The following is a 26,089-nucleotide window of genomic DNA, read 5'->3' on the forward strand; positions in this document are numbered from 1 at the left end:
ACCCCGTCTCTACTAAAAAATACAAAAAACTAGCCGGGCGAGGTGGCGGGCGCCTGTAGTCCCAGCTACTTGGGAGGCTGAGGCAGGAGAATGGCGTAAACTCAGGAGGCGGAGTTTGCAGTGAGCTGAGATCTGGCCACTGCACTCCAGCCTGGGCGACAGAGCGAGACTCCGTCTCAAAAAAAAAAAAAAAAAAAAAAGATCTAACAAGCTTTATTTTTATTATTGTTAAAAATCCTCATTTTGAAGAACACAACCACAAAGTAAAGAATGTTATCATTGATTTAACCAGCAAAAAAACAATATTTAATAATAACATTTAAAAAACATGGCTCCAGGCCATCTGGATGCCTTAACGTGGGCTCAGGGTTCTAACACTGATGAGGCTTCTTTAACTTCCTTCAATGCCCTTCTGTGGGAATGAATCTGTTTTGGAAGAAAACACAATTGAGATTATCCATCACAGCAACCACTATCTGCAAATCTGTATTCATTCCTTTTATTCATTATAAGTCTCATCTACCTGATAAGTTTTTTGAAGACAGGAATTGTATGATGTTCAACAGAGCTTTGATTCTTCCACAGTTCAGTCATCCTTGCTATCCTGCGGGGGACTGGTTCTAGGATACCGCCCCCACACCATGCCAGAATCGGTGGATGCTCAGTCCCTTATAATGGTGCAGTATTTGCATATAACCAACACATATCCCCCCAAATACTTTACTTACTTGGAGACAGGATCGTCCTGTCACTTAGGCTGGAGTGCAGTGTCACAATCACAGCTCACTGCAGCCTCAACCTCCTGGGCTCCAATGATCCTCCCACCTCAGTTTCTTTGGTAGCTGGGACTACAGGTGCATACCACCACACCTGGCTTTTTTTTTTTTATTTTTATTGAAGACAAGGTCTCACTATGCTGCCCAGGTTGGCCTCCCAAAGTGTTGGGACTACAAGTGTCAGTCACCATGCCTGGTCCCATGTACTTTAGGTCATCACTAATAAAATGTATAGATATTGTACAATGGCAACAGTTGTTATACTGTACTTTCTATTTGTATTTTTATTGTTTCTTTTTTCAAATATTCACCTCATCCAGTTGAATCTGAAGATGTGGATCTGCTGATGAAGAGGGCTAACTGTATCTAACTTAGGGTCTTGCATGCAGCTGACACTTAATGCATTTTTTTGGCTGTTTTAGCTAACATTCAATGGACAATTCCTAATAAAAAACTCTTAAAAGTATGAAAAAAAAGGAAACCTGCTCTAAAGTGGCAGGAAAACCAGCCTGGGCAACATAGCAAGACCTTGTGTCTACAAAAAAAGTTTTAAAATTTCACTGCCTGCCTGTAGTCCCAGCCACTCTGGAAGCTGAGGCAGGAGGATCCCCTAAGCCCAGGAGTTTGAGGTTACAGTGAGCTAGATCACACCATTGCTCTCCAGTCTGGGTGACAACAAGGCCCTGAGAAAGAGAAAAAGAGAAAGGAAAGGAAGGGAAGAGTGTACGTATTTAAAAGTAAGAGGCAAAACTATCATTATTTGCATATAAAATAATAAATGTTAGCCAAAGAAGCCTAAGAGAATCAACTAAGATTTTACTGGAAGTAATATGAGAATTCAGTACGGCGACTAGAAACCAAATCAAGAGAGCAGCACACAAAAGTCAAATACTTGTCAGATGCACCACCAATAACTAATTAGAAATGGAAGTAAGTCCCATTTACAATGGCAATACAAATGTATGAAGTATTTAGGAAGAAAAATACAAAGATCTGTTATGTAACAAAAGACGTGTAAGATCTGTATGATGGAAACCCTAAAACTCTTCTGAAAGACATTAACAAGAAATGAAGAAATGACATGAAATACCACGTTCCCAGAATGTTGTATAGATGTCAATTCTCAAATTAATCTACAAATTTAAGGTAATCCTATTCAAATCCCAAGACAGTTTTTGGTGGTAGCTATTTTTAAGACAGGGTCTCGCTCTGTTGTCCAGGCTAGAGTGCGGTGGTATGACCACAGCTCACTTCATCCTCAACCTCCCAGGCTCAAACAATCCTCCCACTTCAGCCTCTGAAGTGTCTCATATGGTGTCCAAGAAATGGGGACAAATCTCACAAAGGGACTAGGCTCAGGAGGGCTGGAATATTCAGGGAAGGTGTTTTTTTTGTTTTGTTTTGTTTTTGTTTTTTGAGGCAGAGTCTCGCTTTGTCACCAAAGCTCGAGTGCGGTGGCCCGATCTTGGCTCACTGCATGCTCTGCCTCCCAGGTTCACGCTATTCTCCTGCCTCAGCCTCACGAGTAGCTGGGACTACATGCGCCTGCCACCACGCACAGCTAATTTTTTGTATTTTTAGTAGAGACAGGGTTTCACTGTGTTAGCCAGGATGGTCTCGATCTCCTGACCTCATGATCCGCCGCCTCAGCCTCTGAAAGTGCTGGGATTACAAGCGTGAGCCACCACGCCTGGCCTATTCAGGGAAGGTTTCAAGCAGAAAGATGAACTTGAGTTGGCTTTGGAGAGATTCATGGGACTCCCACAGGCAGAGTGAAATAAGGGCATTTTAGATGGACAAATGCACAGACAAGAGCAGAAATGCGGATGGTGTGACTGGGGTATGGTGAGGGGCTGATCTGGCTGGAATGGAGGGCTGCCACAATAATGGAAATGGTAAATGAGGCAAATAAGGTTGGATTGGGAGCATGGCGTCAAGGTTGCCAGCTTATTAAATCACTCTTCCAATATGCTAGCAGTGGCCTCTTGGGAAAAGTAATACATCATGTAATCGAACAAAAGGCAAACAGAGGCAAGCTCCAGGAATGGGCACTGTGAACAGGACTCGCCCCAGAGTAGCCAGATGTAGGCTTTAGACATGTTAATGCAGGTTGAGCATCTCTGATCCGAGGGGGAATGTCTCACATGGTGTCCAAGAAATGGTGACACATCTCACAGAGGGCCGAGGCTCAGGAGGGCTGGAGTATGAGACATTCCCCCTCCCCTGTGAACTTAAAAATGTGGCCAACAATTTTTTTTTTAAATGGCTACTCTGTAGTGCTTTAACTGGACCTATTTAGACAATGCCTTACACACTGGAAAAGGATGATACTGTGTGAATCTAATAAGTCTACAAGACAATAGTTCTCTCTATTGGCTGGCTCCTTCCTCTCCAGGGTGATGACAACTTCGTGAGGGTGGAGATTATACGTCTCTCATCATTTCAGCAACAAGGAAATAAATTAGTGGCAGAGTAAGGGGTGACTTGGTGAGTACATCTAATTGTTGACATCGTTTTACGTGGGAGAAATTTTGCTATTATATCAACTTCTTAAAATAGTCTAGTGGGATTAACTTGGTTTCATTTCACAGAGACCTCCTGGAAATGAGGATCCTTTAAAATCCTGGAATATACACTGCAGTAAAAGAACAAAGTATACCTCAGCCTTAAAGGACTGAAAAAGAATGTCAAGTAGCAGCAGGTGGGGAAGTGGCTTTGGTTTTCAGTTTGTGAGCTCTGAATCCACAAAAAGACAGGACTGCATTCTGAAAACCTGAATTATTGTCCTTACCTCAATGAGACAAAAAATTATAACCACAATTGTTAGTATTACAGTCACAGATACTGCCAAGATGATTTTGTAGTCAAAAGCATATCCTGGAAAGTCTTTCATGAGCTAAAAAAAAAGGAAAGAACAATTAAAAAAAAAAAAAAGAGAATGGAAGCTAACTTCTCAAAACCCCAGTATTCCAGGTGAGTAGCTTACAGGTTTTTTTTTTTTTTTTTTTTGAGACAGAGTCTCACTCTGTCACCCAGGCTGGAGTGCAGTGGTGTGATCACGGTTCACTACAGACTCCACTTCCCTGGGTTCAGGTGATCCTCCCACCTCAGCCTCTCTAGTAGCTGGGACTACAGGCATGTGTCATCACCCCAGCTAATTTTTTTTTATTTTTGTGGAGACAGGGTTTCACTATGTTGGCCAAGCTGGTCTCAAACTCCTGACCTCAAGTGATCCACCCACCTCGGCCTCCCAAAGTGCTGGGATTACAGGCATGAGCCACCCCACCTCACCTGTAGTTCATCTTGTGTACTAATCTATTTCACTCTCTAAATGAGCAAAATGGGAGATCACAGTCATGGCCAAACTTACATGGCCAAGACAAGCTATGGCCTGGGAATTCCAGGTTCTCTGGTGTGGGCACTTTCCTGGCATACACTAAATGATGGGAAATCTGGGTCTCATGTTTCTGTGTGGTCCTCACCTCGCTCGACTTCTGCTCTTTCTGTTCACTCTGGGTTTCCATGCTCTCATTAATATAGTTCTCAGTTTTCCATTGGTCCGTATCCCATTCTGCCTTGGACGCCTTTACTTCCTTCTGCTCACTAAGAAGCTTCATCAGGAGGCCTGTCCTGGAGATGAGCTTGGCACAGGTCAGTTGCACATGGGTGTCAGAGCAGTCCATCTTTAAGGTCCGGATAACATGAGAAATAAACCTTCTCACATCCTCGGTGGGGATGAGGGATCGTAGCTGCTCGGTTAGCTGAATTTCAAACTGATCACCTGGGGATGAGAGCAATGGATAATTGAAGCTTTTGGGCTCAGGGGACAGGTCAGTGCCCACGTTGTTGTATTCCCATTGTGTTGGATCGGTTTGTTTAACAGATGGCCCTAAGTTGAACGCAATCCCAGCAGAATCTGCCTCAGGAGGAGGATTGTAGTTTGTGTTTTCAGAGATGGTGCATTCTGGCATAGTAGTGGTTTCCATAAAAATGTTTTCTTCGAAGGCATTTCTTGCAGTTGTGTCTTTTACATTCGTGTTCTCTGTAACACGTTCTGAAGTATCAAATAGTTTAGGAAAAGGATTTTCCTTAGGACTCAGGTCTACTAAAGGCAAAAAAGCCCTTTGTGAAGGGGAATTTATGGGGCTGTTCGCTGCAGAGAATGGCGGCCTGTTTGCAAGCATCAGTCTATCGAGATAATTTTTCTTTCTCAAATTTCGACTCTTTTTGGCCTTGGGTGTTCTGTGGGCCACACGGTAGCGAGTTTTATGATAGCAGTAGTTTTTTCTGGCATATACGATTGGTCTAGCAGCCTTTGTATTCTTAACTCTAGCCTCTGCATTTTCTAAAATTAAAATACTGTAGGTTGAGTCTTTTGATCTGTCTCTGACCTGAGGTAGGGCTTTTGCAGGGGTGGAAGCAGAAGGCTCACCCATGAAGAAGCATTTCAGCACAGAGGAGATTGCCGCCTTACGCTCTTGGGTGAATGAAGGCTTCCTGCTTCAAATGCGTAGATGGCATTTCCTGCTAACTTCTCGGGCCCCTGCTCTATGTGAGGCTGTTCCAGCTCCCCTGGGACTGGGCTCCTGAGCCTTTTTTCTTGGGCAGCGTTCTCCACAAATGCCCGTGCACCCTCCTCCCTCCTGGTGCTCTGCTTTCCCACCTCTTTGAAGTGCCTTTTCTGGATGCTCCTTGGGCCCAGGAGGACTCTGTTCACTCTCTGCAGGTTTTTGCCTACACTTTGAATCTTTATCAGGCTGTTTTCCTGTGGTTGGATAAATGAATGATTTCTTTTCAAATATTTGGCGTTTAAATTTCTTACCTAGAAGGCTGGTCTGCATAAGCATGGCAGTTTTTTCTTCCCTTTTAACTTCATCGATTTTTTCTTGTGTTTCTGCATGTAACACATTTTCTAGCAAATACAGCTTTCTCAATTTATTTTCATAACTTGAGTTGTTGGATGCAGGTTGAAGAGAGGGGCCCTTTGTATTGTTTTCCAAAATACTCAGGGGCCTATCTCCATCTTGCGCATTAGAAAAGAGTAGTTTCATGAATGGTAACAACATTGATTCCGCATCTAGATTTCCTGCTGAGAAATAAGGCAAGATGTAACTTAGTGCACTGATAACCTCACTCTCATCATTGGTGTCTAGCTGCTCACTCCCAAAGCCTGACAAGTTGATGCCACTGCTGTCTGAGGGTGCCTCCGGCTCAATAGTCAGCTCAGTGCTCGTGTGCTCCTTCCGGGCCTGTAACACTTCATGAACGCTCCTTCTCGATTCCCTATGGATGCTTCTTCATCTGTGAAAAAAGAAGAGACTGCTTTGATCATGAAAGATGATGGGACGGCACGCATCAGTCCACAGCTGTACGCCCCAGTCACACGGAGTAGGAGTCAGCAAACATTCGGGTGCCATTCAGAGCGGAAACATACACCCAATCCTAAACCTATGAAATGGCAACAAAAGGAGGAAAAAACATCTTTTGAAAACATGGCCACCTACTTGGAACATTCCATAGTGTGACACAGAGTAAGTCTGCTTAGGATTATTCTGTTGATCCCCAGGGGCCAGTTGCCCAGTGCTCAAAGCTCAAGGTGGAAGACAAGTGCTACCATGATGACCTGATGAGCTGGCCTCTCTGCAGACTGCTCCGTACCCTGTGCTGTCCTGCCTCAGATGCAGAGAGAGCACAAGGCTCCCTCTCTCCTTGTCCTCGGTGTACCTGTAGTCTCGCTACCATCACAGCTGAATGCAATGAAAGGCAGTCCTCTGAGAGGAGCAGGGTGGAGATGCTAAAGTGGAGGATCCCTCCCATTGCTGATAGATCCTCATCTGGCACACGCGCCACCCACCCACCCCATTCTCTGCTCCCACATACTGTAGCCCCATCACAGAAGACGCGACATGGAAAAAACTGCGTCCACCCTAATTCTTTTCTTAAATTTGGGCAGGGATTCAGGGTGTAGGTTAAGAGATTTTTAATTTGCCAGATTGTAGGCTTATGTTGTTGAATGTACAATGAATCTATGGTATGACAGCAGTTTCTGGATAAACATTACTTGAGGTCCTAAAATGCAGAAGGGAAAAAGCAACTTTCGTCAGATACCTACTTTGCTTTCATTTCATCTCTAATATTTTGGATGCAGAATCATCCAAAGCTTCTGACTGCATGAAGGTCAAATGTACCAGTGTGCAGCTGGCTTTCTTTTCCAGAATTAAAAGTATCTTGGGCGGTGCTGAGGGTCGGAGGAAGAAGTCAAGATTGTGAGAAAGGAGAAAGATGGGCTTGGGGAGAACACAGAATTGGGACAGAAGACCTGGCACAAGGTACAGCACCTAGCACCTCTGATCTTGTTTTTCCTCATCTGTAAAAGGAGATTACCAATGCTTTTCTGCCCACCTCTTGGGGAGAAGGGAAGAATATAATTGGTAAAAAAAAGTTTTGAAAAATAAGCAACATTTTCTTTAAATAAGTAGCCAGGCATTATTCATCATCCACCCCATATCACTGGTAGATACCTGTATTCAAGCTATCCGGACATGAAAGCAGTCACATTTTAGAAGTCATGAAGTTGGTGCTAATAAACCTAATCTACAGAAAAACTCCTGAAAGCACTTGAGCATTTGTTCTGTGAATAGAAAGGTTTGAGATTCAGAGCAAGTTCAGAGTTGGATGGTCTAAGCTTGGAAAATCCCTCATTCCATTAGAAGAGCCAGGTAGCAATTTCTGGTTATGGAACCAGAAGCTCTCAGGCTTCAAATAAAATAGCATCACTTGTACTCTTATAAAATTGTAAAAACAAAAACAAAAAAACCCGGATCTACATCTGTCCTATAAGGCCGCGAGTACTTGAGATCTCATGGATATAAAACCAGCTTACAAACTACATTGCACTGTATGAAGAAATTATCACTGGGGGCAAAGCACCAAGCAGAGAGCACAGTACACAGTGTGTGGATGTTAATGTTATTGCCTAGTCTTCCCATTCCTTTGTCTTGGTCCTTTATGAATATGGAACAGTTCTATTATTACATTTTCTAATAATAACTGAGAACCTGACTCTCAGCAAGGGAATAGTTCAGAAATTGAGGGAGTTTAACTCTGAATGAGTAAATAAAAATAAAGCAATTATATCATTACTTTACAAATTTATCAATTAAAAATAAAAAATTTAAAAACAAACACTTAAAATAATGTAACAATTGATCACCAGGCAATTTGGACTCACGACAACGTATGGTGCTTGTCAGACATGTACTGTTGCAATGCAGCTTGACTGTCTTGCAGACAGCCTCAATGCTGTTTTTAAATTGGCAGAGGCAGCAGGCCATATGGCTAGGTAAGATCCTATAGATGAAAACAGAGAACAATAAATTAGTGGTAAAGCGGTTGAGTAGGTAAAGGAGGCAGGCCAACGCTACCAGAGGGCTGGGTGAAAAGGTGTTATTGAGGCCTGTGGACTGAACAGTTGGGTAGGAACTAGAAGGCCCATAGGAAGGAGGACAGAGGTGCCCAACTGAAGGGTAAGCATGGCAGTGAGTATGGTATGCTTAGAATAAAGGTGGTTGGGATTAGAATTGGGTGACGCTGATCAGTAGTTTAATTCAGAAGTATTTCTTCCCAACTCAAAAGTCTCACTTTGGGCTCAAAGTACACAGGAAGAAGGTAGACTTCTAAGAAGAGTCTGAATAAGTCCCCAACTTCTGGAGGCCCTTTCTCAATTCCTGTTGGGAGTGGGAAATACTAGAAATTACTCTGGGCATTAAAAATAGCTTAGTTCAACGTGGATTGTGGGGTTAAAAAAATAACAGAGATTGCATTGGTCAAATCTGGACAATTTGAGCATTCAAAAGAATAACAACAATAATAAGCTATAACATAATTAATATATAAAAAAGAATCAATGAAGAATGATATTAAAAAAGAAAGAAGGGGAGTTGTTCTTTAATGAAATAAAGCCAGATAATAAATGTGGAAGGAATGACAGAATTTTAAAAAGTGTCACTTTGCAACCACCAGTAATAAAAATTGATTCAGACAAGGATTATCACTGATGGACAGCTGGGTGAAAAGACATCTGAGAACAGGATCTTCACTGATCTCAAAGTACTACCTCACACATTATTTATTAACTATAGGAAAAATTACTTTTTTAAAAAACGAGACAAGGTCTGACTCTATCACCCAGGCTGAAATACAGTGGCAAAATCATAGCTCACTGCAGCCTTGACCCCTCTGGGCTCAAGTGACCCTTCAAATTCAGTCCCTGGGACTATAGGCTTGCACCACCACACCCAGCTAATTTTTTTTTTTTTTTTTTTTTTTTTGTATTTTTAGCAGACACAGGGTTTCACCTTTTGCTCAGGCTAGTCTAAAACTCCTAGACTCCAGCAATCTGCTTGTCTCAGCCTTCCAAAGTGCTGGGATTACAAGCATGAGCCACCACACCCAGCAAAATAACTACAATGGAGAGACCTGGAAGATTACCTTCAACAAGTGATCAAACCTCATATTACAGGTCACCTGCGATCCCGAGGCAGGAAGGATACATCGCCTATGCAGTATTCTTCCCAAAAATGCTTCACTTGAATCTCATCATGAGGAAACAGAGAAATCCAGATTGTAGGACAATTTACAAGACAACTATCTTTGACTCTTAAAACATGCCAACGTCATGAAAGATCAAAGAAAGTAGAGGAATGTTTTAGATGAAAGGAAATGAAGACATGACACGCAGTGCCTGATCTTTGATTGGATTCTGTACTGTTCTTTCATCTTTCTGGCATGTTTGAATTTTTTTCAAAGTATAAATTTGGGCAAAAGAGATAACCAAGACAATTGATTAATTTATTGTTATGGCTTATTGGGGGCAGTTTCAGAGAGATAAAAACAATCTCTGTAACTGGAGTAAAAGGTTAATCTTAGGCAGTATAGCATGGTCATTAAGAATACAGATTCCACAGCCAGACTAGGCTTAAATCCCAGCTCCACTAATAACGTGAATTTGGGAAAACTGCTTAATCTCTTTCCTTGGCCTTGTTATAATAGTACCTACCTCTAATAAGTTTTGAGGATTAAATGAAATCAATACGTGAAAAATGCCTGGCACACAGTGAGTGGTCAATAAATGTTAATGACTATAATTATTACGTTACAGAGGTTTTGGGTGGGCGGGGAGGGGGCGCACTTTTCTGAGTCCTCCAAAAGGATGGCTTTATTAGGGCCACATTAAGACTGTGGAGACAGAAGAGTGTTTCATGGATATCTGAAGTCTATGAGTTGGGGGTACAATGTATAGAGTTTTAGATTACAACTGCATCCAATAAGTTGGCCTGACACATCTTTCAAACCTACAGAGGAATAATCACAAGTGACTAGTATTACTCCTTTGGGTCCAGTGGAAGCCTCTGATCTTCATGCGGACTGGACCCAGAACCGTAACCCAGCATTTTATTATACAGCAACCTTAACTCTGACACAAAGGTGTTTCTTTTGTTTGTTTTGAAGCTGGGTCTCGCTCTGTTACACAGGCTGAGTGCAGTGGTACAATCTTGGCTCACTGAAGCCTCTGTCTCCTGGGCTCAAGTGATCCTCCCACCTCAGCCTCCTGAGTAGCTAGAACTACAGGTTTGTGCCACCACACCTGGCTCATTTTTGTACATTTTGTAGAGATGGGGTTTCATCATGTTGCCCAGGCTGGTCTCGAACTCCTGAGCTCAAGCAATCCTTTCTCCTTGGCCTCCCAAAGTGCTGGGATTATAGGCACGAGCCTAGAGGTTTTGTTATTCTTTTCCTGCCCCCAACTTTTGATTTTAAACATTTTCTTTTTTTTTCTTTAAGCCTTAGGATGGCTGGGAAGCATTTTCAAATGGTCTAATGAGCACCTGTATAACTTTCATCTGGAATCCACAGTAGCTAATACTTTGTCACATTTGCTTTCCATGTGTGTTTGTCTATACATTTTCTGGACAAACTATTTGAGAGTCAGTTGCAGACATAACGACCCTTCACCATTAAAGACTTCAGTGTGCAGCCCCCAAGAACCAAGACATTCTCCTACATAACCAGAATACTATCATCACCCAATGAAACTTAATAATATTATCATTGCCTACTATGTAATCCATATACACATTTTCACAATTGTCCTAATCATATCATGGCTTAAGAAATTGAGAATCCAATCAAACATCACCAAACATCAGACATTACATTTAGTGTTCATGATTTTTTTTTTCTTTTTGTAGAAAGACATTTAATACTTCTGTTTACAAAATTCAGGCACACATTTCACTTTGCGCTGGACCGTGTCCAAGGCTGTGTGCTCATCTCTGCCAGGGTGTCTGCGCCCTTCATGTACTGCTGACAAAGGGCGCAGAGCAGAGCCTGGGGTCCAGAGGCTTCAGGCTGGGCCACAGTGGGAGAGGAATGTGAATGTGGCCCAGTCCAGAGGACCCCCCATTTCATCGATTTTGGATTGGGTGACAGACAAAGCAGATGTTGGGGCTGCGGACCTACTGGTCTGGGCAGGGGTCTGGAGACCCCAGGGCCGCCTGCTGTGGCCTAGAGGAGATGGTCAGGGCCACTTCCCACAGGGTGGGGTGGTAGTGTCTGGGAAAGGGGAGGCCTGGCCACGAGGAGCTTTAACATTTGCTCACTGGAGCCTTTGTGCTTGGCCCTCAGCAGCACGGCTGGGGCTGTGATCCCGTGCGAAGTGTGCTGGGGTGTATGTGGGTGGTTGGTGGTGACAGCTTGTGCTAGAGTGACACAGGCCTCCGTGGCCCTGGCTGGGGGCAGTTGAAAAGCTGAAAAGGCCGAGACGGGTGGATCACGAGGTCAGGAGATCGAGACCATCCTGGCTAACACGGTGAAACCCCGTCTCTACTAAAAAATACAAAAAACTAGCCGGGCGAGGTGGTGGGCGCCTGTAATCCCAGCTACTCGGGAGGCTGAGGCAGGAGAATGGCGTGAACCTGGGAGGCGGAGTTTGCAGAAAAAAAAAAGAAAAGCTGAAAAGGTACTTGGCTTTGTGAGGGCGGGGCTTGGGAGGCGGGGCCCTGAAGGAGGCTATGTTCTCTGTCCTGGGACAGATCCCAGCTGGCCTCTGTCCCCGGCTGCAAGCTGACAGCAGGCAGGGGAAGCAGTGAGGCCCTCTGCCCTGGCCTTGGGGAGGAGTGCATGTGTGAGGTGGGGGTGCAGTGGCCCTGGAGTGGGGCCAGGGCCCATCTCCAGCACCAGGCTGGGACAGGATTTAAAACCAAGGTCCTGTCTCTGAGCCAACCCGGGGGACGCTTGATCTCATCCTGTTAAGGCCACAGGACACGACGGCAGGCAGTGGGCCGGGTCCCTGTGGGATCAGGACGGAGGTGGGTGCTGCCGCGGTGGAACACTAGTGTTTGTGAGAGTACCTTAGGATTAGCCCCGCCTGGGCCAGCTAGGCAAGGAGTTGGGGAGTGAGGAGGAGGCTGGCGCAATGCAGTAGGGAAGGCAGCTGTCACCGTTGGGGGTCAGCGCCAGTGTAAACAGGCGTCCCCACCCACCCAGATAAGCCCCCCACCCAAGTGTGGCTCCCTGCTCAGGGAGTACCTCGAGGACCTGGGACTGGGTGACACCGGCAGGCTTGGACACCATCCTAGCAGCAGGAGCCTGGAGGAAGGCAGAAGACCCGGCAGGGGGTGCCGCCCAGTGTGGACAGAGGGGCGGGGCGCTGGCGAGTCACTGCGGCAGGGGCACGAGCGTGTCCACGTAGCTGAGCAGGAAGAAGCCCGACTGGCCGTCCAGCATGCCCTATACCAGTTGTAGTTGATCTGGTTGGTCAAGGTGATGACGTCACCCTCATGGAAGCCCAGTTCCCCATGGTTCTAGGGTTCGAGGTTGTACAGCACCTTGCAGCTCCACTCGTCTATGGGTGGCATGCTCCTGCTAGGAGTCCAGATGGGCTTGTCGGAAGATCGGAAAGAGGAAGCTGTGATCTTGGGGACTGTGGTGCTGGGGAAGCCCCCGTTGGACTGCTCAGGCTCTCCGAGGTCAAAGGGCTCCCGGGACTTGGGCTTATACTCCCGCTTGGGGCGTGAGGAAGCTTCCTGCATTCTGCGCTTGGGCTTCTCTGCCAGCTTGTCCGGGATCTGCACGGCCCGCAGGTAGCAGTCCAGCTGCGCCTCCACCAGGGTTGGGAGCTAACTCACCTGCTCGATATTGGTCTCCAGGAGGTTGCGCATGCTGGTTTCTACCACCTCCTTGGACTCCTCAAACTTCTCCAGCACCTGGCGCAGCTCCTCATTGGGGATCTTGCCCTGCCGCTTCTTCTTTTAGTCAAAGTCCAGGCGTCGGCCCTCCAACTGGTGGTGCTGGATCTCCTTCAGGTCGTTCTCGCACAGGTTCTGGAGGTGGTCAATGAAGTTCTGCTTGACCTCTATGTCCAGGGAGTCCTTCACCTCCACCAGGTGCTTCATGGACTTGCCAACATCCAGCAGTGTGTCACCGAAGTTGGACTCACCGCCTAGCTCCTTCAGGTGGGGGATCAGGTACTCGCTCAGGAGCCCCTCCGACTGCAGGTAGCTGGGGTTCTTCACCTGGCCCCAGATCTCGGACACCATGTTGAGCATGGTCAGCTTACCTGCGAGGCTTGGGTTGGGCTGCAGGTACTTGATGGTCCTGGCCAGCACTTCCGTCACCGCCTTGCTGGTGACATCCACCTTCTCCATCTCTTTGAAGTCATCATCCAGCTTGGTCCCCTCAGCCCCTCCCACCTTCTCACTGACCAGCTGGCTTGCCTTGTAGAAATGGTTCTTCAGCCCCACCACCGACATGCCCGCTGCCGAGCCTCCCACCGGGACAGTGCCAGCGACAGGCTTCCAGGCGCCGCCAACCCTCTGCCCGCCTCAGCAGCCCCCGTTGGCACCGCCTCCGCCACGTGCTTGCCAGCCCCAGCGCCGCCTAGTGTTCATGATTCTTCAGTCTCCTTCAATATAGAACTGTTCCCAGGATTGTTTTAAAGTATACTGACAAACCTTTGAGACTGTAAATGACCTGACGTATACATTATCTTTACTTGAGAATGGTAATTTTTCAATACGCCATTAAAGATCATTACACATGAGACAAGACAAATGCACTGGCCTACTTACTTTGTATATAAATGTGTAAACTCCTGAAGACTTCCAGTAATAAACTCCAATAAGGCAGTTAGTTCAATGTCTGTATGGCCTTGGTGACAAATGGTTACAGAGAATGAGAGCATTTTTCCTATCCACTAATGGTCAAGACAAAAGCAGACAGATCCTCACTGTCTTAGAGACCCAAGTGAGAAAGCTGGTCGATGAAGAGGACTTCATCCAGAGAGGAAGGGATCTAGCTGACAGGGAAGATGCTGCAGGAGGCTGAGGGAAGTGAGGCTAGAGCAGTAAAACAGATCTGACAATGTGGTCAAGATAAGAAAGTGACCTGACAAAAATTAACAGAGTGTGAAATGAAGGGCCCTTTCCATGCTAATCTTGCATACTGCCCTCAACCAGCCTTAGCAAAACAGAGTTTCTATTTAGTTTGCCATATTGTGGGGTGGTGGCACTATTTAAGTTGCAGTCAGTTGTGTAACAAACTCACAGTAGGGCCCTGCAGAAATACATACATATACACACACACACATACACATATATATATACACACATATATACATATATATAATTTTTTTTTAAGACAACGTCTTGCTCTGTCACCCAGGCTGGAGTGCAGTGGTGCCATCTTGGCTCACTGCAACCTCCACCTTCTGAGTTCAAGTGACCCTCCCACCTCAGCCTCCCTAGTAGCTGGGACTACAGGCCTGTGCCACCACACCTGGCTAATATATATATACACACACACATATACATATATGCACACACACACACATATATATACACACATACACACACACACACACACACACACATCTGTATATATATATATAATTGCAAAGAAGGCCAGGCACGGTGCCTCATGCCTGTAATCCCAGTACTCTGGGAGGGTGAGGCAGGAGGATCACTGAGGCCAGGAGTTTGAAACCAGCCTGGGCAACATCGTGAGACCTCGTTTCTCCAAAAAATAAATATACAATTGCAAAAAAAAAAAAAAAAAAATACATCCTCACACCATATATTCAAATTAACTAAAAACGGATCATAGACCTAAATGATAGTATTTCTGGGAGAAGACATAGGAGTGAATCTTTTCCACTTTGGACTAGACAACAGGTTCTTAAAGATTTCTTAGGTACGGAACAAAAAAGCACAAGCCATAAGAAAAAACTGCTAACTTAAAGCTGATCAAAATTAAAAACTTCTACTTTTCAGAAAACACTTTTAGTTTAATTATTATTAATTTTTTTTTTTTTTTTTTGAGACAGAGTCTCACTCTGTTGCTCAGGCTGGAGTACAGTGGTGCAATCTTGGCTCATTGCAACCTCCACCTCCCAGGTTCAAGCACTTCTTGTGCCTCAGCCTCCTGAGTAGCTGGGATTACAGGTGTGTGCCACCACACCTGGCTAATTTGTGTATTTGTAGTAGAGATGGGGGTTTTGCCACGTTGGCCAGGATGGTCTCGAACTCCTGACCTCAAGTGATCCACCTGCCTTGTCCTCCCAAAGTGCTGGGATTACAGGTGTGAGTCACTGTGCCCAGCTAGAAAATATTTAGAATGAAAAGACAAACCACAACCTGAGAGAAGATATTTACCAAACACATATCTAAAAGGCCTTGTTTTTTGTTTTATTTACTTGTTTAATTTTTTAGATAGTATCTCATTCTGTGACCCAGGCTGGAGTGCAGTGGTGATCACAGCTCACTGCAGCCTCGACCTCCCGGCTCAAGCAATCCTCCCACCTCAGCTTCCCGAGTAGCTGGGACCACAGGTGAGCACCACCACACCTGGCTGATTTTTATATTTTTGGTAGAGACGAGGTTTCACCATATTGCCCAGGTGGTCTCAAACTCCTGACCTCAAGCAGTCCTCCTGCCTCAGCCTCCCAATGTGCAGGGACCACTGTACCTGGTCCCTGAAAGGACCTGTATCTAGAGTCTATAAAGCACTCTTAAAATTCAATAATAATGAATCTTTCATAGGGTTACAGGGAAAAAAAACCTCAATAAAAAGACTAGTATCCAATTAAAATATGGGAACAGATTTGAACAATTTAGTAAAGAAGATATTTGCACATGAATATTCAACATCACTAGCTATTAAAGAAATGCAAATTAAAACCACAATGAGATTCCACTACACATCAAGCAGTAGAAAGGCAAACATTTCTTTAAAAACTGAAATATAAGAATCTGCTGGACCGGGCCAGGCGTGGTGGCTCACGCCTGTAATCCCAGCTCTTTGGGAGACCAAGGCGGGTGGATCAAGTGAGGCCAGGAGTTTGAGACCAGCCTGGCCAACAAGAAACCCCATCTCCACTAAAAATACAAAAATTAGCTGGGTGTGGTGGTGCGAGGCTATAATCCCAGTTACTCAGGAGGCTGAGGGGAGAAGAATCGTTTGAACCTGGGAGGCAGAGGTTGCGGTGAGCTGAGATCTTGCTGCTGCACTCCAGCAACGAGGCTCTGTCTCAAAAAAAAAAAAAAAAAAAAAATCTGCTGGGTCGAGTGCGGTGGCTCACACCTGTAACTCAAGCACTTTGGGAGGCCAAGGCGGGTGGATCAATTGAGGTCAGGAGTTCGAAACCAGCCTGGCCAACATGGTGAAACCCTGTCTCTACTAAAAATACAAAAATTTGCTGGGCGTGGTGGCATGCACCTGTAAGCTAAGCTACTCGGGAGGCTGAGGCAGGAGAATCGCTTGAACCTGGGAGGCGGAGGTTGCAGTGAGCCTAGGTCATGCCGCTGCACTGCAGCCTGGGTGACAGCGAGACTCCGTTTCAAAAAAAAAAAAAAAAAAAGCGAAGTGAAAGAAGCCAAACATAAGAGGCGACACGCTATATGATTTCATTTATAAGACATTCTGGAAAAGGCGAAAGTATAGGAACAGAAATCAGATTAGTAGCCAACAGGGGCTGATGGTGAGGGGAGGGAATCGACTACAAAGGGATACAAGGGGCCTTTTTGAGGCAACAGAAATGCTTTATATTGGGAATGTGGTGGTGGTTATGTAACTATACATCTGTCAAAACTCATCAAACTGTACCCTTAAAAAGGGTGAATTACATGAAAATTATATATCAATAAACCTGACTTTAAAAAATAATAAAACAAACCTAAAGATCCAATTAAGTAAAAATAAATCTAAGAAAAAAATAACTTACAGTTTTTCCAGTTCAATAGTCATCGTGAGAATGTTCTTAAGTGTTGCAAGTGGGACTTGTGTTTTTCCCATGTCTCTAAGGAAGAAAGCCGAAACATTCATGATATGAACCCCAATAAAAAATTCTGTACTTTAAAAGATAATTCAAAGACATGTGATTACTTCAATATCAGCTTCTCTATAAAACAAGTCAGCTCAACAATTTATTTGCCACAGAATTCCAGAGACCTCTTATTAAAGAAATTTGATTTGCATCATCAAATTAATGATATTCAAGAATAGAACTTACATTTTTTCTTTTTTTTTTTTTTTTTTTACCATTTATCTTACTTCTCATTTCATATTGCATTCACTCATCTTGATTATTTACTCTTTTCTTCCTTTTTAGAATAATGAACACCTATTCTTCTTTGCTTTCTTGGTTAAGTAATATTCCTCCATGTGTCTACATGTTCCAAATCCATACAGGTTCTTCAACACTGTTCTCTTGCCCTGCTGGCTGTCTTGACCATTACACATCCTTTCTTAATCCTTTTCTTTGCCAATAACTTTTTTCAATAACTCAGTTAAAATTTAAATTATGACTTTTTAGCCTAAATGCAAAATACTTAATCTTTGATGAAAAATTTAAAAAGAGCATAAATCATCTCATGACTCATGAAAGTGCTATAGTACTTACAAATATTTTAATGCCGGCAATTTAAAGAGATACGGATCTTCAACAGTTGTCAGAGGATTGTGATTGAGAATTCTGAAAAATTCAATAGAATTAAAATTATCTGCATTTTCAATGTGTGAAATTGCATAAAAAGTTTATAGTCATTTTTTGGTATGGAACTTGTAGGTAAAAAAAAAAAAAATTTTCTATTTTTACCTAATAAATCACCATTAGACTTCGTAAAGCACTATTCCTTTGGGAACTACCTAGGTCTCTAGAAGATAAAGTAGAGGAGAGAAACGGGAAGAAATAGAAAAAATTTTAAAAAGTGGATAGCAAAGGAAAAATATGCCACAGAACTTTTCAGGTCAAAAACCCTAGAAGTGACTGTTGGTGGGAAGCCCTGACTCTGTAGGAAACACTATTTCTAGTGTCCTCCATAATTCAGGTTGCTTGTCCTACTTCAAGTTGCTCATTTTTGTTGTTGTTGCTGTTTTGTTTTGTTTTGTTTTTTTGAGATGGAGTTTTGCTCTGTCACCCAGGCTGGACAGCAATGGCTCCATCTTGGCTCATTGCAACCTCCACCTCCTGGGTTCAAGCGATTCTCCTGTCTCAGCCTCCTGAGTAGCTGGGATTACAAGTGCCTGCCACCACTCCCAGCTAATTTTTGTATTTTTAGTAGAGACTGGGTTTCATCATGTTGGCCAGGCTGGTCTTGAACTCCTGACCTCAGGTGATCCACTCCCTTCAGCCTACCAAAATGTTAGGATTACAGGTGTGAACCACTGTGCCTGACTGCTTGCCTTTTATCTTTGCAAAGTTTTTCAAATTCATGGTTTAATTTGCACAGTTAAGGAAAAAAATAGGACCAATTCTTTTGCTTTATAGCCAAAGAAAAAGGGATAAATCTAAGAGAAGGAAGAACGGGTCAAAACCATACTCCCATCATATACTCCCACTTGTCTTGTATGACATCACAGCCTTTGTTACATTGCATGTAATCACCTGTCTACTTGTCAGTCTCCTGGACTATCAGGCTCCTTGAGGGCAGAGACCACATCTTATTCTCATTGTCATCCCTGTGCCTGGCATGATGTCTGAAATTTACTAGGCATTTAATAAATGTTTATTGGGCCGGGCGTGGTGGCTCATGCCTGTAATCCCAGCACTTTGGGAGGCTGAGGTGGGCGGATCACCTGAGGTCAGGAGTTTGAGACCAGCCTGACCCACACGGAGAAACCCCATCTCTAGTAAAAATATAAAATTAGCCAGGTTTGGTGGTGCATGCCTGTAATCCTAGCTACTTGGGAAGGCTGAGGCAGGAGAATCGCTTGAACCTGGGAGGTGGAGGTTGTCGTGATCCAAGATCGCACCACTGCACTCCAGCCTGGGCAACAAGAGCAAAACTGTCTCAAAAAAAAAAAAAGTTTACTGAATAAACAAACGACATTTTGTTTATATGTCAACAAAATGAATAAATTCATTTCGATGAGAATTTTTATTCCAAAATGCTGCAATCTATTTTCTTTTTAATTCTTTTAAGTGAACAAGAAAAAGAAAAGAAATAGGAAGAAATAAAAGAAAATCAGCCTTTACATTAACCCAAGAATCATCACTTTTGCAGAAATTATAAAAATAATAATTATTACAGTGAGTATCTATTGGGCTGCTAGGTGTTTGTGATCGGCATTTCACATTTAATCCTCACAACAACCTTATGTGCTAGATATTATTGCCCTATTTTATAAATGAGGAAACTGAGGTTACACAACTTGTCCTAGGTCACCAAGCTATTAAGAAGCTAAACTGCTGGGTGCGGTGGCTCACGCCTGTAATCCTAGCACTTTAGGAGGCTGAGGCAGGCAGATCACCTGAGGTCGGGAGTTCAAGACCAGCCTGACCAACATAGAGAAACCCCATCTCTACTAAAAATACAAAATTAGCTGAGTGTGGTGGCGCATGCCTGTAATCCCAGCTACTAGGAGACTGAGGCAGGGGAATCGCTTGAACCTGGGAGGTGGAGGTTGCGGTGAGCCAAGATCGTGCCATTGCACTCCAGCCTGGACAATAAGAACAAAACTCCATCCCCTCCCCCCCCCCAAAAAAAAAGAAAAGAAAGAAAAAAGAAGCAAAGCTGTAATCTGAACTCACGTGCTTAATCTGTAGGAAGAAAAAGGGTTTACTTTAACCTTACGGGTTTTTACATTTTTCTTTTCTTTCTTTCTCTTTCTTTCTTCATTTCCCTCCCTCCCTTCCTTCTTTTGAGTCAACATTTCCATTTATTGGCCGGGCATGGTGGCTCATGCCTGTAATCCCAGCACTTTGGGAGGCCGAGGAGGGCGGGTCATCTGAGGTCAGGAGTTCCAGACCAGCCTGACCAACGTGGTGAAACCCCATCTCTGTCAGAGTCTCGCTCTATCACCCAGGCTTGAGTGCCATGGCATGACCTCAGCTCACTGCAACCTCCGCCTCCCGGGTTCAAGCGATTCTCCTGCCTCAGCCCCTTGAGCAGCTGGGATTACAGGCACCTGCCACCATGCCCGGCTAATTTTTGTATTTTTAGTAGAGACGGGGTTTCACCTCGTTGGTCAGGCTGGTCTCGAACTCCTGACCTCAGGTGATCCACCAACCTTGGTCTCCCAAAGTGCTGGGATTACAGGCATGAGTCACCACCACGCCCAGCCTTCATTTATTTTTTGTAACTTCTATTTTAGGTTTAGGGGTACATGTGCAGGTTTCTAATACAGGTAAATTGCATGTCACAGGGGTCTGGTGTACAGATTATTTTGTCACCCAGGTAATAAGCATAGTACACAATAGGTAGCTTTTTGATTCTCACCCTCCTCCCACCTGCCACGGGAACAACAGCTCCCCAGTACCTGTTGTTCCTTTCTTTGTCCATATGTACTCAATGTATAGCTCCCACTTATAAGTGAGAACATGTGGCTCCCAAAGTGCTGGGATTACAGGCCTGAGCCACCCCACCTAGCAACAAGGCTAATTTGAGGGTCACTTGTTTGATGCCTTTTCTTGCCCATGCCAAAGGTCAGAACTAGCAAGCAGAGCAGGTCATATATAAGCTATGTACGTCTCTTGGCCTCTCTGTACCTTAGTTTCCCCATTTGAGAAAAATGAATGGATCTTAAGACATACTTTTCAGAGTTCATAATGGGATTATACCCAGCTAACCAATAATTGTATGTATTTTTATACATAAATAGTTGTTTACATGTATTCATCTTCTATTTCACTTACAACTTGTGTAAAAACTGCATTCCGTGCCAGGCCTGAAATGTTCCAAAGCTCAGTTCTGTGAGTAAATTGCAACCAAGATTTCTACAAAAGAAGACACAAGCCAAAAGAAAAAAAAATTTTCAGAACATTTATCATTTGCTGTGATTCTAATTTATAAAGATGGAACATAACCCTAATCCTTTCTCTATGCACTAAGGAAATCTCACTGTGGAAGATACTGGCTTATGATTTATACCTTAGCATTGCACATGTGTGTGTATTAGCTGCAAAACAGTGAATGCTCATTAAATACCTGTGATAAGTGATCTTTATTTCTCTAGAACAGGATTTCACAACTTCAGTGCCATCGACATTTTGGACTCTATAACTGTTTGCTGTGGGCATTTGTCTTGTACCTTGGAGGATGTTTAGCAGCATCCCTGGCCTCTGCCCACTAGATGCCAGGAGCACACTCACAGTTTTGTCAACCAAAACTGTATCCAGACATTACCAAATGTCACCTGAGTACAAAATCACACCAGTTGAGAACCACTGCTCTCTCATGATTCACTATGATCTTTGTAATTCTCACACTAATCTTTGCTAGAGACAAAAAGGATTTGCTATATAATTTTAGTAGCTTCCTACTGGTAAAACTTTAATCATATTTCAAAGAGGTTTATAATTAAGTTTTAAAAAAATTCCAAATGTAATCAAGTTATATTTGTAACTTACATATATTGCAAAAATGGTAGTGCTTCAAATGTATGTCTTTCAATAAACCGTATTTTATTGCAGGATAAATCTCTAGAAAAAGTAAAAGAAAAATATTGCCTTGGTTAGTTATTAGAGGTTGATTAGTATGAATAATAGCAAGAGTTTAGAATAATATTGAATACACATTTTTCATCTCAACTCTAAATGTCTTGACTTGTGTTTGAACTTTCCAGAGCCCCTAACCCTGCCCATACCTCTCCTAGAGTCTCACCTTCATGGTTTTCATAAATAGAATATACATCTTAATAGACTTTGGAATTAATTTTTCCTGAGAGCAGCAGACTTGATTAGATGCCCTTTTGTAGTCTCATCAAATCCTAGATTATGAGCTCAAAGTTTTTATATATAGTTTCTAATAGTAAAAAAAACGTTTTTTTTTTTTTTTTTTTTTTGAGACGGAGTCTCGCTCTGTCACCTGGGCTGGAGTGCAGTGGTGGGATCTCAGCTCACCGCAAGCTCCGCCTCCCAGGTTTACGCCATTCTCCTGCCTCAGCCTCCTGAGTAGCTGGGACTACAGGTGCCCGCCACCTCGCCCGGCTAGTTTTTTGTATTTTTTAGTAGAGATGGGGTTTCACCATGTTAGCCAGGATGGTCTCGATCTCCTGACCTCGTGATCCACCCCTCTCGGCCTCCCAAAGTGCTGGGATTACAGGCTTGAGCCACTGCACCCGGCCATAGTCTCACATTTATACACCTTCCTAGTTTAGGTCTGTTTTCCTAAGCCAGTTCAATATCAGAAGAAATAAAACACATCCTTTCACATCATTTGAAAGGAAGTTACCCCTTTAACTAACACATAACTTTGAACTAATTCAAATCATATTCATAGAATCAATTTCTATCATATTAATAGAAACTCATTTTTGGTTTTATATTGCATTAATACTTCATGAAAGCAATTTCTTCAGTTATCCAGTGATGGTGCTTGTCCCTCCCTCTTTACCTGGATGGTGTAACGCTGTCTGGCTGATGTCTCCATCTCTAGTCTCTTCCTTCCTAAACTATCCTGCACACAGTCATCAGATAAACTCTCCAGAGTTTATCTGATGGGAAATTATTGAAGATGCAAATTCTTGGTCCCACTCTAGACCAACTGAATCAGTAACCACGAGGGCGGAGTCCGGAACTGAGTTCTAACGCGCCCTCTCAGTGATTGTGATGCAGATCTATCTACAGCACTGCTGCAGTAACACGGTTCCCCATGATGGCTCCTCAGCTGGGCATTCAAAGCCCTAGAAGATCTGGTTCCAATATCCTACTCTCCCTCCTTGTACTCTACAGGTACTCATGGCATTCCTCGAATACTTTCCTGTGATTTGCCCTTCTCCCATTTTCCTTTTGCAAGTTTAGAATATTTCCCCTAAGATGTCTGTCGGATGTTACACAATGGCCCTTCAAAGTCCTATTCAAACGGCATTGTTCTAGTAACATCCTCCTGGGTCCAGATTGAAGGCATTTTCCCCTTTTCTATGCTCCAGAAACAATGTATCCCTCCTCATGCCCACATCCATTTCTTCTTTTTAATGTAGTTATTTTTTATACCATTTCTTCTGAGCATAAACTCCTTGCAAGCATGGACTAGGTTTTGCTCATCTGCATTGCCCACCATGTTTAAAACTGATACATGGAAATAAAGCAAATTCAAATATTTGTTAAATAAATGATAGCTGGGGGAGTAGGAGGAAAATGACTATTTTAAAGGAAATGTAGTTTTATTACTTCACAGCCACTGTAGCACTTTGGCATCCACTTGAGGGTCTTTATATCCACTTGCCTTAATTCCTCTACATTTGAAAGAATCTGTTTGCAAAACAGCATCACTAATGAGCTTAATAAGGATTAACGACTACACACCTCTATGAACAAAGGATAAGAATCAAGCTTCCATAGCAATGAACATAGTATCTTCTTGTCTCTAAACAGACAGAAATACTATGCAGGTATCACTTTCTTGGTAACAGGGCTGGGGAGACAGTTATTTTGTAATTGGTGAAGAGTTAGGGGCATTTCTGGTATGCTTCTTAGTGTAAACATTTCTAGCTCTACCACTTAACCATCATTTTAAACATCTGTTTTCATATAACAATTCTTGAAACGAAATCCTTAATACTAGTCTATTCTGTTGGTAGCTTAATATTCTTGATCTGTTATTTATACAATTCAGCTGATTTTTAATATTTAATGTTATTTTAATTCATATTAAATTACCAAAAATTTCTGGATTAATGATGTTCAAATGAATGTAGGTGGTCTATATTTTCTTCTCCTTTAGGTAACAATCTGAAGTTAACTTTAATTCCTTTCATCCTACTCACTAATTTTTTCAAATCTTTTTTGTGAAAGTCAGACAGTAAATATTTTAGGCTTTGTGGGCCATATGATCTCTCACATATTTCTCTTTCTTTTCTTTTACTTTCACAGTCCTTTAAAAATGCAGAAACCATTCTTAACTTAATGGGCTATTTAAAATAGACCATAGATTAGATTTGATCTATTGGTTGTAGCCGAATAGAAGATGGTGTGTGAACCCTTATAAAACAAGGTTCATATAAGTGTCGTCACTGCTCAGATCTTCTTACCATGTGAAACTTTTTTCTGTCTGCATTTTGTCTATATAATTTAAAAACTGAAAATGCACAGGACATAGCTAATGCTAGAGATGGGCTGAGACCCTATACAAACCTACAGAATTGCAGAATTTTATTGCTGGAAAAATCTTAGAGATTATCTAATTTGAACCCCTTATTCATTTACGGATAATATGACTAAAACTTATAAATGTGATTAACTAACTTACAAATACTGGAGGGATAGCAGGCCTTCAAATGAATCCTTATGTAATTCAGTCAAAGAATTTCGTCCGGGCGCGGTGGCTCAACCTGTAATCCCAGCACTTTGGGAGGCCGAACGGGCGATCACGAGGTCAGGAGATCGAGACCATTCTGGCTAACACGGTGAAACCTGTCTCTACTAAAAAAATACAAAAAAACTGCCGGGCGGGTGGCGGGCGCCTGTAGTCCCAGCTACTTGGAGGCTGAGGCAGGAGAATGCGGAACCCGGGAGGCGGAGCTTGCAGTGAGCTGAGATCCGGCCACTGCACTCCATCCTGGGCGACAGAGCGAGACTCCGTCCAAAAAAAAAAAAAAAGAATTTTCACTGAGATTCTGGAAAATGAAAAAGTCATTTCTAGATTAAAATGCAAAGTACAACTATTTGCCACACAGGACTATGTCCTGCATGTGGGGAAAGCGGGTCATGGTCATTTCAAGACGGTGTATCTGCTCTTTCATTCAAACCTTTCCTTACATTTTCCTTGTGTGTCCATCTCTGTCCACCACTACACACACACACACACACACACACACACACACACAGGCACACACAGGAAAGCGCACACACACACACAGAGGAAAGCGCACACACACACAACACACCCTACCCACTCTTCCCACCAAACTGCCTCCTCTCTACATCCCAAAGTCCCTGTTAGAATCCACCTCTGGGTGGCACCAAGATCAGCAGAACTTCCATTTCCTCCTCTTTTCCCAAACCTTATTATGAAAGCCCCACATGGAACCATGTCAGGGCTGCAAGTGAAGCCATTCAACCTTTTTCCCCTATCAAAAAAAATGTGAGAACTACAATGTGCATACAGTGCACAGGACATCAATGTTCTTTGTATTTTATTTAATTTGATTTAATTTCTGAGACAGGGTCTCATTCTGTTCCTAGACTGGTGTCAAACTCCTGGCTCAAGTGATCCTCCTGTCTCTGCCTCCCAAAGTGTTGCAATTGCAGACATGAGCCACCTCACCTGGCCAAATATTCAGTTTAATAATTAAAAAGGAGATACCCATATTGTTACAAAAGAACATTGCTAGCATCCCAGAAGTCCCAGTGTGCCCCTTTCCAATCAAATCCCTCTCTCTAACCCAATTAGAAAAACTCTCCTGACTTTTGTAATAATGTCTTGCTTTTAAAATGTAGCTCTGGCCTGGCATGGTGGCTCATACCTGTAATCCCAGCACTTTGGGAAGCCAAGGCAGTGAATCACCTGAGGTCATGAGTTCAAGACCAGCCTGGTCACATGGTGAAACCCTGTCTCTACTAAAAATATAAAAATTAGCTGGGCATGGTGGCGGGCACCTGTAATTCCAGCTACCCGGAGGCTGAGGCAGGAGAATCGCTTGAACCCAGGAGGTGAGGTGGGGAGGTTGCAATGAGCCAAGATCGTACCATTGCACTCCAGCCTGGGCGACAAGAACAAAATTAGGTCTCAAAAAATAAATAAAGCAATTCTCCTGCCTCAGCTTCCCAAGTAGCTGGGATTACAGGCACCCACCACCACACCTGCCTAATTTTTGCA

At 43.4% G+C, this 26,089-nt stretch overlaps 1 protein-coding gene and 1 pseudogene across 2 annotated transcripts in view; both read right to left on the reverse strand.

Moving 5' to 3' along the window:
- Positions 1-202: 202 nt before the first annotated feature.
- Positions 203-26,089, reverse strand: part of LOC117086971 (leucine-rich repeat-containing protein 37A3-like) — a 29,987-nt gene continuing 4,100 nt past the window's right edge. Inside the window, 11 exon segments of the mRNA XM_033216716.1 lie at positions 203-426; positions 3,568-3,672; positions 4,259-5,272; positions 5,275-5,559; positions 5,561-6,033; positions 6,036-6,077; positions 8,008-8,126; positions 17,056-17,130; positions 17,734-17,805; positions 20,968-21,048; positions 21,682-21,753. Coding sequence (XP_033072607.1) covers positions 364-426; positions 3,568-3,672; positions 4,259-5,272; positions 5,275-5,559; positions 5,561-6,033; positions 6,036-6,077; positions 8,008-8,126; positions 17,056-17,130; positions 17,734-17,805; positions 20,968-21,048; positions 21,682-21,753 — 2,401 coding nt within the window. The 3' untranslated portion in view covers positions 203-363.
- Positions 11,899-14,417, reverse strand: LOC117087048 (annotated as a pseudogene). Its single transcript, XR_004438663.1, has one exon. The product of XR_004438663.1 is annotated as an endophilin-A2-like (transcript).

Source organism: Trachypithecus francoisi, unplaced genomic scaffold, assembly GCF_009764315.1.
Source record: "Trachypithecus francoisi isolate TF-2019V2 unplaced genomic scaffold, Tfra_2.0 Contig00057_ERROPOS647011, whole genome shotgun sequence".
NCBI classification, from domain to species: Eukaryota; Metazoa; Chordata; class Mammalia; order Primates; family Cercopithecidae; genus Trachypithecus; species Trachypithecus francoisi.